The sequence below is a fragment of the Cibotium barometz genome, chromosome 23 (assembly GCF_041138505.1).
Source record: "Cibotium barometz isolate CiBa-2024 chromosome 23, ASM4113850v1, whole genome shotgun sequence".
Taxonomy (NCBI): domain Eukaryota; kingdom Viridiplantae; phylum Streptophyta; class Polypodiopsida; order Cyatheales; family Cibotiaceae; genus Cibotium; species Cibotium barometz.
In genome coordinates, this window is record NC_141068.1 from 1,248,701 (window position 1) to 1,264,622 (window position 15,922).

General features: G+C 40.9%; 1 protein-coding gene across 2 annotated transcripts in view; it reads right to left on the reverse strand.

Annotated features, from left to right (window-relative positions):
- Nucleotides 1-5,554: 5,554 nt before the first annotated feature.
- The window catches only part of MC1 (metacaspase 1), a 34,441-nt gene continuing 24,073 nt past the window's right edge, over nt 5,555-15,922 (reverse strand). Inside the window, exons 3-6 of one of the 2 annotated variants that reach the window (XM_086817023.1) lie at nt 7,110-7,230; nt 6,355-6,561; nt 5,833-5,936; nt 5,555-5,652 (exon numbers count right to left, since the gene is read on the reverse strand). In XM_086817023.1, coding sequence (XP_086673149.1) covers nt 5,880-5,936; nt 6,355-6,561; nt 7,110-7,230 — 385 coding nt within the window. In that variant the 3' untranslated portion in view covers nt 5,555-5,652; nt 5,833-5,879. Of the gene's footprint in view, nt 5,937-6,354; nt 6,562-7,109; nt 7,231-15,922 lie in introns of both variants that reach the window. The other variant, XM_086817022.1, reaches the window with a different exon arrangement.

Sequence of the window (15,922 nt, forward strand, 5' to 3'; positions counted from 1 at the left end):
TGTCATTTCATTATTTGAGACGATACTTGTGAAAGAGGAATCACGACTATTTTGTATCGACCATGAGGAGATTTTGTCCTCTTGAAATTGCCTAAGTCAATACCTTCATCTCTCAAAGGTGGACTTAACAACAAAAAATCGGTACATAGGTTCTATGGGCCTTTGATGGTGATCAATAGAGTGGGAGAAGTGCCTTATGCACTCCAACTACTTAGTTCTACAAGGATGCATAATGTGTTCCATGTATTAAATCTCAAAAGGTATGTGGGAAAAGATCTTCAAGTGGTTAAGGAGTTGCCTCCTAGAACAACCTTACCAACTCCTTTTACTAGATATGAGGATTTGTTTGCGTATGTGAGGAAATTAAATAACGCTGAGAAGTAATGTGCTTGCTACCACCACTATCAAAGTACCAGACATGTTGATCTGTCTGATTGACATGCATACATCATGGATAGAAGGATCATAATTGCTGCTCTGCACAATAAATGCCCAATAATCATGTGCATAGTTCATTGACTCCTACTTTTTAGCACTCGGGTGCTGATACATCAGCACAGCCATGCCTGACCCGTTCTTCTTCTCCTTCTCTAACATTTTTCTATATTCATTGATGTAATGGATTGGCTTCCATAGAAGTGGCATGATTATTCCTTTGGCTTATAGCCACCTCCCTAAGAAAAGGCTTTGCCTTTAACCATTTTGACTCTGGCAAAGCAAATGCATGATCTCCCACACATGTAGTTTGGTTTTACCAAGATTTCTCTTCTTTACAGAAGCACTATAATAACCAACAACTCATCAAAAGTAAGGGCATTGGGATTACCCTCCATCATGAACCGAAGTGTAGATGCAAAACCTTGGTTTGAATCCTATAGAGCTATGAGAACAGTAGATACCAAAGAACTATCTGGATAAGCCTCATTAATACATACGCGCTGCTCCCTGGGATCTTTAATTCTTATTAGGAACTCATCCATTAAATCTCCCTCATTCATATGCTCGAACTCTAACTTCTTATGTAAGTAGGCCACTTCTACCTCGTTAACGCACCTCCTAAAATACAACAAGCATAACCCATGCATGTTTTGCAGTTTTACATCAGTGAATATGAGGAATAATGCTCCTTTTCACTCAAAGTGCCACTAATGCATATGCATGTGCATCCCTACCATCCCACCTGGCTTATTCTGCTATGGGAAATACAGAGGCGGATGCCACACTAACATCAGAAGTTGTATCATCATCCAAAGTACCTATACTATGTTGTTGTACTAGCAAGATAGGGTGTGCCTCAATGCCAATAACAACATTCTAAATCCCTTTGGTGACCAATACATGGTGTATCATTTAGGACCACAACAGGCTTATCCTTAGCAAAAAGTACCCCACATATATCACTCTACTTGCAAATAACTAATCTCTGACATAGAATACAAATATCCCAACTACCTGTAAGTACTATCAATGCCCATTGAATGCAACCAATATGGCCTGCCCAGTATATCACTGATGCCGATGGAAACCTACAAAGAGTGTGGAAATGATACTTAGCACGAATGCAAAAATCGATGATAATGTTGACAATAATGTTGAAGCTGTTGAAGAGGAGCTTGAAGATGTGATGTCCAAGATGATGACATCACTATCTCCACACCAATGCTATTGTTGTTGTGTAGAAAACCTATATTGAAAAAAAATAGTTCGAATTGGTACTCCCTCTGGATACCTGTGAAAACCTTATAACATGCGAACAAGCCCCGACATGTGCCCGAAACACTCTGAAACTTGCAAAACGTTGTTAATGTGGTTAACAATACACTATATAGTATACCTTCTCTACCTAAGAGGATAGCTCAATGTGAGAAAATCAAAAGAGTAACTCAAGGAGAAGATGTGAAGGGGGTGAGAGCCAAGAGAACCTACTCTAATACCAATTGTTGGAGTGGAGATCAATGTAGCAACACACATATAGATGTAGCAAGCAAGGAGAGATAAACGGAAGCACAACACTCAAAGTAGATTGATAAGAAATGAGTGAATTACAAGTGAAGTGATATGATAAGGTCACTTACACACTCATAAGAGTGCATACATATGCTCAGGTGGGACAAAAACCTCCTAAAGAGGAAAAAAGGGCATTGGCCCATTATTAACCTATGTCCACACATCACTACCATATAAATGCTACATTTACATGTTTTGTGAGTACTTAGTTTCTACTTTGTATAGATGTGTATCATAAGAAAGAAGCTTGGTTGCTTTAACACCATCTATGGGAGGTGTTTGAGTCTTTTTCAATCTTGACATTTCTTCCATGTAATCTAACATTTGATAACACTTTTTCTAGCTTCTCAATAGCTTTTTCCCCTTTTTATTCTTCTCCTTCTTCTCCTTCTCCTTCTCCTTCTCCTTCTCCTTCTCCTTCTTTTTCTAGTTTAAGCTTATAGTTAAATTATTATATGCAAAAAAGGCTTTCCAATAATTTTGCAATGTGCATGCATAGTTATGATTTCTTTCCACATGTATATCTATGATTGGATTCTGATTGGGATTTTTAAACCACTAATTGGAGCTCTTTTCCACCACATTTACACCATAGATGACTTCCTCTGCCTGAAAAATATATAAGGAGTCTTAGAGTTTGTCCCTTGTAGTTTATTTTACATGTATTTCTAGGTCTTCTAGTCTCCACCAATATGCCATCCCATGAAGAAGTCCCCCGTGTCTTTCACCACAAGTTTGTTCCTTTATGTTGACTGGAGATAGTAGATGGTATATCAATTGGTTAAAACCCATTATAATATTTCATGGCTTTCCTAGAATATTTTCTAATAAAAGAATAAGAATCGTACCTAAGACTCTTATTTGAACGTCTCCTAACCACCATCCATATGTTATCTTAGTGGATGTTGAAGTAGTTCTAACAATCTCACTCTCATTAAGCTTTATCTCACAAGTATTAATGGTTCACACTCTTGAGGTGTAAAATCGTAAAACTTTAACATGGTACAAGTAACTATGAGAAGGTAAACATGATCACACTTACCACAACCCAACCCACTTAGGCAGCCTCGGACAGCTTTGTTTTAAAAGCAAAATGCATCCTAGATGAAAATGCTAAGAGGGCCCAAATGAGATCTCAAATACTCTTGCTGTTGGATATATCATTGCAATTATAAACAAATGTCCTCAAATGGTCATTTCAAAAAAGAAGTGACTTGCATCTTGTTACTAGAGAAGATTTCTATTAAGGCACGACTACAACAAAAAGAAGAGCTTCAAGATGTAGCGATATAGAATTTGGCTTCAATTTCTCCAATAGGTCTATTAAAAGAGGATCCCCAAGGTGGGCCGCTAGCAACTCATGAGCAAAAAGCTTAGTATCAAGAAATACAAAACTCTAATACTAATTCAAGTACAAAGGATTAAGATGATTCAACATAAAGCAAGAGCTTGTGACATACTCTTTGTTTGTCCAAAGGAAATGTAAGGCTCAATATCTTGCTATGTTAGAAAATCAATGCACAATGGCATTGTAACTTCTGTATTGCCACAATGTAGACAATGCTATAAAGTATATCTTTGTATTTTATTGTTCTCTCTTTCTTTTGTTCTTACAATTGAACACCCTTGGCACATATAACTAATATCGACTCATTATCTAATCGAATTTTAATATCAATGATAAGGTTGTCATATGCATGATCAAGTGGAACTAAAGTGCCACCTACTTTATGTCAACAAATATAATAAAGTGACATTATAAAATTTTGGCTTCCCAACATGCATTTACAACCTTCTTACATTTTGCATTCTATGCCACTGACCACTTAATCCTAGACTTTATCCAAATACTCCAATATATTGGCTTGATCTATTCTTTTGCATATAAACATTGTCCGTAGTCATCTAGGAAAGAAATTCGTAAAAACTTCTATAAAGACATTGAATGTCATTGAGACCTTTGATTTTACTTGCTTGCTTACTAGCAATGTTGGACGACATATCTTTGAACTTCAATCTAAAGATTCATGGGTAGTGAGTTTGGAACAAGCTCATCTTAACTTTTAACATCTGGCGATGATTGAAAACTCTATATATAGCTCCAAAAAGACTATTGTGCTCAAAAGGATAATAGAAATGAACGTTTTAAAAAAAAAACAACTACCACAAGAACCTCTGGTTTTTTTTTTTTTTAAGTGAGAGCTTATGGTTTGGACAAGATTTGCTATTCCAAACTCCTATACACACCCTTCCGAGTAGTTCTTCTTGGTCTTTTTCTTGCTTGAAGAAGAATTTCACACTAGTAATCAGAGGAATCCAATGACTCGATTAGATAAACAAAGCAGGACGTCTAAATCGTCCTTGCAAAGCCATTATTAATGTTACCAAGTTAAAACAGACTCTTAAAAAAAGTGAACTTTCATTCTATTTAGAGAATGACGGAGAACCAAAATTGGTGTTTCAATTAATTTCTTGGTTTTTCGCGTGAACAATCAATCTCAAAATCATCAAAATTGTGTTCGGAACACAATGCACTAAAAAGCAAAAATAAAAATAAACATTGCATCCGTACTGTCAACATATTTTTATTACATTGTTTATATAGGTAGTTAATTTTGGTCTCCACCCATTGAGAGAAAGAGTTCTATTTGCCCTTGCGTTGTGGAAGCCAATAATATGCACCCAAAACGATTTCTTTCGATTTATTAATTTATCATGCATTTTGTATTGTAAGGTTTTGTTGCACATGTGTCTTTGCATGGTGTGCACAACAAATTAATCAAAATTCATCTTGATTTCACACTTGGAAGCCTGTCATTAAGTGAACATTATATCACACACAGAATTGAGAGGTGCCCACCACAAAGCACATTATCAAATTTTCACGTCGTTCGTTTGCTTCGCCTTCTTGGGCCGAGTCGCACTCGCAATGGTTTCAACTAGTGTTTTTTCTGTGCGCACGTATTGCTCCAAATAGGAATTGCAAAGACCAAGGGTTTAAAATTCATCTTTTTTCTTGTTTTTCTGTTTGTATTTTTTCCAGTGGCTTCGTTGACATGCAAAACTTCAAGGGAGGAAAAAAAAAAACCACCGTCAGTGATGACTCTCTATCTACCACTAATTTGTACCTCCAGTTTTCAAAGCTTTCACGATTGTTGCTCTCAAGATATGCTCCAAATCATACCCAACTACCAAGGGGAAGAGTCTTATTTGTATGGCAGGCTTCAAGCCACTAACTCCAGCGACATAATTCCATGCTGCACAAGTGGGGGATGAATCCCTCTTCAAGATCCCAACGTTATCCCTTTTGACACCCACAGCCTTGCAAAAGGTTCCCGAAACTCAAAAGTGTGAAATGCTGGGGCAATAGGTTGCTCTAGGTTTCCTCCTGTTTTACACAGGCATTTCGTGCCCAAATGGGCTTCGGCTTGGGAATCCATACATGATATTATGTTTGACTCGGTAGGGAAAGAAAGCTCAAAATAACCATGTCCATGTTCTCATTAGACTTATCAAGTGGCATTACTTCACGTATTTAATACTTCACAAAAAAAAATAAAAAAATGAAGAAATATATATACATCACCCAATTGTGGCTTGACAACTGGCAGACACCGATTGTACACCAGAAATTATTCAAAGACGCTACACAAGCACCAATCACCATAAAGCATCAACATACTGCTTTCTTACTACTACTACTAGCTGACCAACGAAATGGCTAACTGATCACAGCTTACCAAAAAGCATAAGCTCTTTTATTTTGTGTGCTATTATTGTGGCCTAAACAAAAAAAAAAAAAAAAACTCTATTTAGCACCCTTACAGAGTGGGGAAGAAGACTTCGAGAGTCGTATTCAACACACGGCAATCCTAAAGATGGAAAGGAATGCCAATGTCAAATGGATTTGAAGCCGTTAACTGCGGCTCCTGGAAAACACACAAGCAACCCAAAATGACATCAGATGAGGTCCTAGATAGGGATATGATGGTCTAGTGTTTATTGACATAATGATACATGTCCTGTATTTACAGGATTCCCCTAAAGGATGGCTACACCAATGTGATGAGAAATGCCTCAGGATTTGCCCTAGGCATTAACTTGTGTGATTAAAAGTGAGGCCCAAAAGGGGGTAATAAAAGGGGGTTTGAACTTGGGAAGTAATAAGCAATGTGGCCACTGGCTGAGGCTCTCTACACTCCCTATTTACGTACCCATTTTCAGGGGCATCCAGTAAAAGTAAGACATATGATACAGGATGCATGACATACAGCACATAAGAATGACAAAAATGCATGAAAATATATTGACCCCTTGAGACTAATTCATGTGTACAATGCTGCATACCTGAACATGGTTTCCACTATAACTCCCACCTGTCAAGAGCATCTCAATCAAAGAAGTAACCGGACCTCCATAATGGCCATTATCTGCATTACGAACCCCATATCGCATTGCATTCATAAGATCTCTGTATGTCCTTGCCTGACCTCTTTCAATAGCTTGAATGAAGCAAAAAGTCATAGCTCCAGTGTAAGTGACCTGTGAGAGAGCCTACACACGGACAATTATTCATATGAATATTTAACCTTAAAAGGCCTAGAGGCTCTATGAACAGGAATGTGTAAACTTAAATGATAAAAGTTAAACGGTTAGCCATATGAAAAACTGGTTTTTTGATGTGTCCACAGGAGACAAGTTTACATGCTCACACCCAGGACCATAAGTGCAAAAACATCCTTGTGCAAATGGATTATCATATCAACAACCAATTATCGAAGGCGCAGAGCATGTGAAGAGAATGTTGTCAAACAATACATTATTGATTTCTAGATGTCCAAAAAATCCCATTTTTTTTACAATCACAAGTTGCAACATTAGCTGCTGCCTCTTGTATCATTTCCATATTGATGGACTCAGCCTTTCTAGGTGGGAAAGAAAGATGCATTTTCCAGAGGATCACCCCTCTTCTCCAAAAATTATGATCCATGCAAAACTTTTTGGAATAGTGTTATACCCCTCCTCCCTCTACCTAACACTCTGAATGAAGTGAAATTAGTTAACATTCCACAAAGACCTTACAAAACCTAAAGATGCCTTACAGAGGTGTCTGCAGAAGTTTGATCATCATCGCAACCACTGAAGCAAAACGCTTCCCCCCCGCTGGTTCCTTTCCAAATGCCGTTACGGGGTCGATGATCCTCCCATACATACTGGCCTTGGCTGTCACACCAGAAATAGACAGGATTATGTTGATGAAAAAACTGAGGTAAACATCAATAATCACAACTATGCATGCAGCAAATATGAGAACCTGAAAAGACTCAAGCCAAACTTTTCAGCTAGGAGCTAGCTTCAAAATACCCACATCAACACCCTTTCTGTCATCCATGACTGTGCAATAGAATCTCAGTGCAATAACTTGCACTGAGCATACACACATAAACACCCTTTCTGTCATCCATGACTGTGCAATAGCATTTTCAACCCACAAAAAAAGGCACACAGTTTAAAGGCTTTAAATTCCACTAGACTTGGATGGGCTACAAAGCAACCCCATCTTTAAAAACAAAGATACTCTTCACCTCCACACTATCAAAACAGAGGGAAAAGAAACTGTGTTCTCTATCCTGACACAAAAAGATATAAATATATATGCATGGTATTTGAGAAATAGCAAGTATGCAGGTCTGCAAGCTCTATTTGGACATTGTATAGATGCATGCATGTTGTGTACAAAAAGTGTTAAACCTGTATAGAAACCAGAGACGCACACAAAAAAAAGGACCTGGATGCTGAGCATATAGAACAAAGGGAAGTCGCACATGAGCTGGTAGCTTGCCCTTTTGGCAGGCAGTTCCAGGACCATGTACAAAGTGCCCAAACAGATCGTACGGCTGGCGGATGTGGCACATGATGATGTCATGCTGACATAGCTTATGATGATGTTATGCTGACATGGCACATTATGATGTCATACTGACGTGGCATTGACTGATCAAGGGTGGGAACCTCTTCAGAAGGGAAGCCACCTCAGCCCTTAACCTCCCTATGTACATGTATATAAAGGCCCTGTGTAAATGTCGTGCATTCAGAGCTTACAGTGAAATTCAAAGAATGGACAGCCATGGTGGAGAGGGAAACTGATAAGCACCTAAAGAGGCAGGGAGGAAAAATCAGACCATTATGAATACCAAATGTGCCTGGCTCTCTATTCCTAGATAATCTCCCATTCCCAAATCCTGTACATCATAACCTGTCGGGCGTCCTGATGTCCTCTAAATCGCTGTTATGTTACGGTAGATGAAGTAAATCCCGGATAGTCCTTGTTCTATGGGAAAGAATCAACGGCTCTGCCTTTTACCAAATCATAAATTCGTTGTATCCCCAGATGACCTACTACTATAGGAGAGTCATGACATTCATAAAGTATCCTTTTCCTAATCTCAGCACAATCCGGTACACAGACTCTATCATAAAGAATCCTTTTCCTAATCTCAGCACAATCTCGTACACAGACTCTATCATAAAGGACCCTTTTCCTAATCTCAACACAATCCGGTACACAGACTCTATGATCCCGGAACAATAACCCACTCCTATTGAAGTACTTTCTACCAACCATCCTAAGAGGTGGTATGAGTATGACCCCTGAGTCCTAGTCTAAAACAACTACGTGAACTCTCCTCGGATATACCTAATTGTTGTGCTGACGTGAATACTTTACTAGAGTATGTCAGTACGGGTGTCCATAAAACTCATCCTCACGGTTGGTCATGTATTATGGAAGTAGAAACTGTTTTTTGAGATTGAACACAAAGGTGCCCCTATGATTGGGTCTACATGTAGACTCGACCAATGCTGCCACCAAGTGACTGCTTCGCCCGAAAGGTGAGGTGCCGCCAGGTGGACTCGATCTTAAGGATCTCAAAGCGTAGCCAATGGAAAATATGCTACAAATTCATGAATGAATTGCATGACTGCACCATGATCACACTTACCATCATACTTACTAAAGTTCGGTTGAGCGCGTATGACGGTGATAGTTGGGGTGGTGGAGGAACTCGCTCCGTGGTGCGGTAGGGTAGGGAGAAGAGAACACATTTGCTTGCATAGCAGCTATCAATTGTTGGTTCTAGAGTTGCATATTGTCACCTTCAAGCCTTCCCTGGGTAGCTTGGGCTGCCCATCTTTGGTCTTCTTCAGCCTTGCATTTTTAGCATCCTCAGCCCTTCGTTCATCCTCACATCGAGCTTCTTTCGCCCATCGTTCTTCCACCTTTTTGGCGTCTTCTTTTTGGCATTGTTCCTCCATGATGAGAAAAAGTCTTTCCAATTCTAAGAGCTCTTTTGGCTTTTTAGCTTTTTCAGCCTCCTCTTTAGCTTGATGTTTATCTTTTATTCTTGCAATTTGTTTATGCTATGCTTGTCTTGTTAATCTATGAAAAGTCTAAGATTTTGTTCAACGAATATACGTGAGCAAATTGATTTTATTCTCCTAAGTGTACAAAAGGTCCTGACAGCTTCTTTCATTCTCATGTTAAAAACTTTTTCTTGAGAAAAACTTTGGAATTATTGATCTTGTTACCGAACAGATTCTCAAGTTTTTCCCATACCTCTTTGGTCGTGCTACTTCTGATCATATCCATGTTGTTTGCAGGCAATGTGTTGGGCTTTTAGTTTGATGACATTTGGAAAAGCCCTAAATTTTCATCATTGTAGAAACTTCAAATGGGCCAATTTTTCCTCAATTTTAAAAAGCCCCCAATTCTTCGGGCTGCTACATTTATAGCCTTAAGAGGCTCTAGTGAATAACATCACTGTTTATGTCAAACCCAAATAATATCTACATATTTAACAACTCTAGATTGGGTTCACACACACTCATAGGAAGTGTTCACACACGTACATATGAGCTCCGAAGTACCCAACAGGTACTTTGCAGCAAAGCAAATTCGTGCCCGACTAGAATGTTTTGTACAAGTTTCATGAAAGGGAGATTTTGTCCATTACATGTGCACGTGCATCCACCTTTGCCTGTCTGAAACTGTTTTCGCGTGACTTGTATTTGTGTATTTGCCTGCTATGATGTGCCACTTACTGAGCGGGGACGCCTACTAGTGAGCCGTGAAGCTTGCCCTGTCTTCTGACATGTTTCGTTGCATGTGAACAGGTGTAAAGTATGGTGTATTCATTTGTTTTAAATGTTGTTATTCTAACCTTTTGTATTTATAAGGCTATGTGTTCACATTCATTACCATGGGCAAATACTAAATGTGGGTGCCCAAAATCCATTTGAAGAAAGTCGTGTACTTGCCATGAAGAACACACGAATTACGTTGGATGGAGGCAAGGTAAGGCTAAGGCATGGAGGTAAGAGCCTTCACCAACCCGACTCCCTCTCGGCCGGCATGCTAAAAACGGAACCCGACTCCCCCCCCCCCCCCCCCAGCGTACTGAAGTGATCCCGGCCAGCTTTCAGTTCTCTCTATCTCTCTTACGGGATCAGCACACGTAGAAGGGAAGGCGATTACCTGTTTCGAACAGTGTGCACATGTACCCCAATCTGAATTTCAATCTCTACCAGCCAAACAGCATAAATCAGCCACAAATCTGAGGAACCTGCCCTAAACGGGTTAACCGGCCTTGTATGGAACAGCCTATACCTCCAGCTAGTTGGCTGAATTGTTCAGCTCCACATGGAACGGGTCATTCATACAGTTTAAAAAATCAGGTTTTTCTCTTCTCACGTCTAGCAAGAACTCTGTTTTGTAGAGTTTCTTTTGCAAATGTCTCTTCTCTCTCTTTGGGATTCTGTGATATCCGATTCCCTGGGCTTGCCCTGACCGTACTCTCAAGTTTTAAGAGCCAATGAAGGTCAGTGGGCTTGGGAATTTGAGAGCAAAACTTTCATTGGGAGTAATAGGTTTTTCTCCCTCCGCGGTGAATCACCCTGCCAGGTGTTAGTGCGGGCGTGCCTGTTGGTGCGCAGTCCTAGAAGACCAGTGTAATGCAGGTGCCTAGCCCAATGAAGGTGGAAGACTGCCTATAACACGGTCTTCGTCAACAAATGGTTTCATCACCGACAACACCTATGGTAATTTGATTCATTTGTATTCACTCCATGTATGGAGAAATCTGGCTCATAAGCCCATGAAACTTGTAATCATCAAATACTCCAAGAAATACAATTTGTATTGAGGGGAGAGCCAGCTCTTTCAGGCCCCAATGGTGGTGTCAAGTTGTGTTTTATTATTTTCAGATTTGTGGATGATTGTGTTGTACATTAATTGTAAAGGTTAAGTGATCTGAGCTTGTGCACTTGTTTTCCGATTGTGGTTGGTCTCCCGTGGGGAGCAATTGTAGCCCACATCATTGGACACACAAGTGGGTGTGGAAAGCTAAGTATAAATCCGATGGTTCATTGGAAAATACAAAGCTAGGCTAGTTGCACAAGGTTTTTCACAGGTTAAAGGTTTTGATGACAGTGAAACCTTTGCCCCAATCAGCTCAAATGACCACTATTCACATAGTACTTGCCTTGGCTACTAATAAGAAGTGGCCAGTTTTTCAAATGGATGTAAAATCAGCTTTTATGAATGGACATCTCAAGGAGGAGGTGTATGTCGCTCCGCCGCTGCCCGAATCAGCAAATAAGGTTTGCAGGTTGAAGAAGGCTTTATATGAGCTGAAACAAGCCCCAAGGGCATGGTACCAACGACAAACCCTATTGTTCTTTGATAGTAATCCACCTTGAATGGAATACTTGGTCAATATCTTTCTCTTTGCAGGACTCATATGAGCATCCACTCAGACCTCATGAGCTGCTACCGGCCTCCAATTGCCAAATTCTACCAAAGCACGAATCATTTTGGCAACGCCCTGAGAGAGAGGTATGAAAGTCTGTTGATATCTTCATGAAAGAGAGAGTATTTGTCATCATTTGGCCATTTATATGGTTTCCTCCAGTTTCTCTTGCCCAAATGTGCCTAGTGTGTGGATCTGAGTGTTCTAGGTCTCAGTTCCGCTCTTTCCAATGTGCCAGATTTGTGCCCGGAAATGCCAATGATATACATGTTCCATGACCGGGAGATTTGTCCATGAATCAAGTGCACATGTACACATGTTCGCACGCTTGACATTGTTTTCGCGTGACTTGTATTCGTGTGTTTGCCTACTATGAATGTCTGGTTCATGGTCCTGGGACGTCTACCCATGAACCGTGCGAGTGTCTTGTATTGTGACATGTTTTATGGCCTACGAACATGTGGTAAGTTTGTCCCAAAAACCTTGGATATTTTTATTAAATCATTTTGTAATGTTATAACCTTTGCAGTTTCACATTTGCTGAACCTTTGCTAATAAGTGAGTGGACACTTATTAAATGTGCCCGGGGCCCAACCCAGTGGGCACCCATATGATTTAGGCATGTGAAGAGGACACTTTACATGTACAGTGTAACTCCCACATGTGATGGAGGTTGGTGGGAAGAACCAAACGAAGGCATGCCGTGCTGGATGGGATGAGAAAAGGGTTTTTGAAAAAGAGCAGGCCGCCTTGGAATTCAATCGTTGTTTTGCTTCTAGCTCTCCACACGGCTGATTGCTTTACTTCAAGCTGCCGGTCGGCTGGTCGCCTCTAGTACTGGGAGCTGCTGGTCAGCTGATCGCTTTTGGCTACAGGCTGCTGGTCAACTGAATCGCCTTTCCTACAGGGTTGCTGCTGGTCAGCAGATCACCTCTGCTACAGGTTGCTGTTGGTTGCTGGTCGCCTCTACTACTAGAAGCTGTTGGTCGCCTCTGTTCATAGTCGCCATACGCAGGCTGCTGGCTGATCAACACGCTGTTGGCCGGTTGTTTTGGCTTGGTCGAATAGGGCGGACAGCATCGTCACCTTTCAACGAGTCCTCTCCCACCGAGAGTGTCCAGTCCAAGTGCCAGTCAAGGCACATCAGCATCACATGTTGACCCGGAAAACCAGTACCATGACTGTTCACTCCAGTGAAGGGCGGGAAGGTTTCTCAAGGGATATCGACAACGAAGGAAACTCTTCTTCGACCACTTGTTTGGTAACTATATTCATGCATGGTGCATTTTATGGCAAATCTAGCTTAAAAGCCCGTGGAACATTGTACCAATAATATACTTGGTATTTTTTTTTTTTTGGGGGGGGGGGGGGTGTCGGCCGTAGTGTGATGTTACAGAGCTAAGCAAAACGCATAGCTAGAAAACACCTTGCCATGCCATTGGACTCCATAAGAGCACCACTCCTATGATCCATACGTTGCCCAAGCCAAAATGCTTCACATGTCCATATGGTTCACCAGGGCAACAACCCTTCCATAAAACCATTCATGCTCGCAAAGGTATCCCCTTCCACGAGGCTTCACTCACCAGGGCAGCTACCCTTCCATGAGTTCATGAAACACTCACCAGGGTTACCACCCTTGCATGAGTTCACAGAATCACTCACCAAGGTTACCACCCTTCCATGAATGAATCCATCCACAAATGGCGTAGACACAGTCCCCTGCCAACAAGATGTTACATTAGATGACCCTTGTAGGCATATGCTCACTTATGGTAGTGCTATGTGTGAACAAGGCTTAACCAAGGACACTTTTTCCCATGTGGTTTTCCCCCTTGGATATCAAGTGTGAAAGGACACTCTACATATAATATTTTGTACTTCTATATTATATGGATGTCACACACATGCAAGGGTGGACTTGCATTTTGTGGCTACCACACTTTTGGCTCTCTCTCTCTCTCTCTCTCTCTCTCTCTCTCTCTCAGACGTCCATGACTACGGAGGAGGGCATCCCAGCATAGACGGAGGTTGCAACGGCGGATTCGGATTATTCTTGCGAGATATGTGGGACACCCAGTCAGGGTGCTGACCACAAAGGATATTGAGGAGATACGCCAGCGTCCGATGCGGCACATATTATGACCTCCATAGTGTACCCCCCCGTCCCTATCCCCTCACTATACTCCACTCACCTCCATAGCGTAACCCCCCCCCCCCCCCCCTCTCACTATATTCACACCCTATAAGGGTTTCTGTTTACCTTCCAGTTCCAGTTTCATTTTCTAGGTGCCAGTAGTATCATCTTTATTTTTTCATTTTCTGGTTTTTTATCCAGACATTGTATCAGATCCACCATGATGTAACTTTTTGGTCTCATAGGTCATTATGGCCTTTTGAAGACGTTAATATAACATTTTATTTCATTTCATTTCTCTCATTTCTATGTGAGCTTCTTCTTCCTGCACCTAACCCTAATGTGCAGGTTTCTGTGTGTGTGAGTCCAACACCAACAATTGGTATCAGAGCCCAAGTTGTGTTGGAAGCTAAGACCTCAACCAAAGTGTGGCTTGAGGGGGAGGGGGGAGGGGGCGGGGAGGGTGGTTGGAGATGCAATCCACACTTCTAGAGAGAACCAGCTCACGTGGTGAGACTGGGTTTGAATCTTGGCAAGTTGAGGTTTCCACAAATTGGAAAACCGGAGGTCACCTAACACCTTAAGGTTTTGGGGTCTGGATGGCTAGACCAATTTGTGGAACACCTCAGTTAAGCGCGCTTGCGCAGGAACACAATTGGGATGGATAACCTCCCAGGAAGTGGGAGGATCCATGTTTCCAACAACCCTTGGCATAGACATAAGTCCCTTGCCAACAAGGCGTCATGTCCACTCTACCACATGCACTTCGTGCCGGTACTCAAAGCATACACTTTGGAGGAGAGGTGGGCTCAAGTTCACTCTACCACATACACTCCGTGTTGGTACTCCGACCACACACTTTGGAGGAGAGGTGGGCTCAAGTTCACTCTACCACGTGCACTCCATGGTGTCACAAACCTGGAAGGAGAGGTGGCTCAAGTGTAGAACATAAGATGAGAATGAATCATAGGCATAAATATCTTGGCGCTCCATAAACATTTCTGCTGCATATAGTTTTACAGGCATTTCGGCCAATGATAGAAATCCTTGATTCATGAGATATCCATAAATCCACTGCATCCCATGGAACACGGAGCCAAAAACATACTCCATCCAAGCAAAAGGAGCCAAAGAGCTGTGTATAAATCTCAAGAATCACTGAGGCAATCATAACCATATAGATGCGTTGAACCATCATATAGGTATAAATCCTCGAGCAAAGATATGCCAAAAACTAGCCCATAGTCCTTGGTCATGTCCGTATGTAAACCAAGTTTTCGAACCATTATGTTTACTTAGCTTTTTTTTTCTTTGCAAGGTTCGTCATGAAGCCAAAAGAAATATCTCGTCAGCATACACATAAGATATCTTGAGAGAGAGCTCCATATAGCTTACTTGTCAGCTTGATTTCAAGCATGTACTTGATTTTTTTCATTGCTAAAAGTGGTACCCTCTCCATAAATATCAAAAGCCCGTCATTTGGAAGTTAAAAACAATCACCATATATATATATATATATATATATATATATATATATATATATATATATATATATATATATATATATATATATATATATATATATATATATATATAAAAGTGGACGCTCACTTAAAGTGTTCGCTCATGTCATTAAAATTTCAAGTCCACCTCATGTGTATGCTCCTTGTCCAAATCCCCACTTGTAAATAAGTGTGAACAAGTACCCTTTATAAACCATATAAATGAGTAAAATCCTATAAACTCATGTCCTGTAATCCGCCTTCACATAGAGACATGCCAGATAGACCTTCACACAGGTTTTTGCAACAAGTCTTGGCTTTACACAAGCGTCTTCCATCCTATGACTTCCCTGCTTCTGTGAAAAAATCCCCGTTCACACCTTGGCTCTAATTCAGTGTGTGAAACACTAGTCAAGACTGGTGAAGGGACCAAATGGTGACATGCTCTACGGGGGAAATCAGCTTGGCTT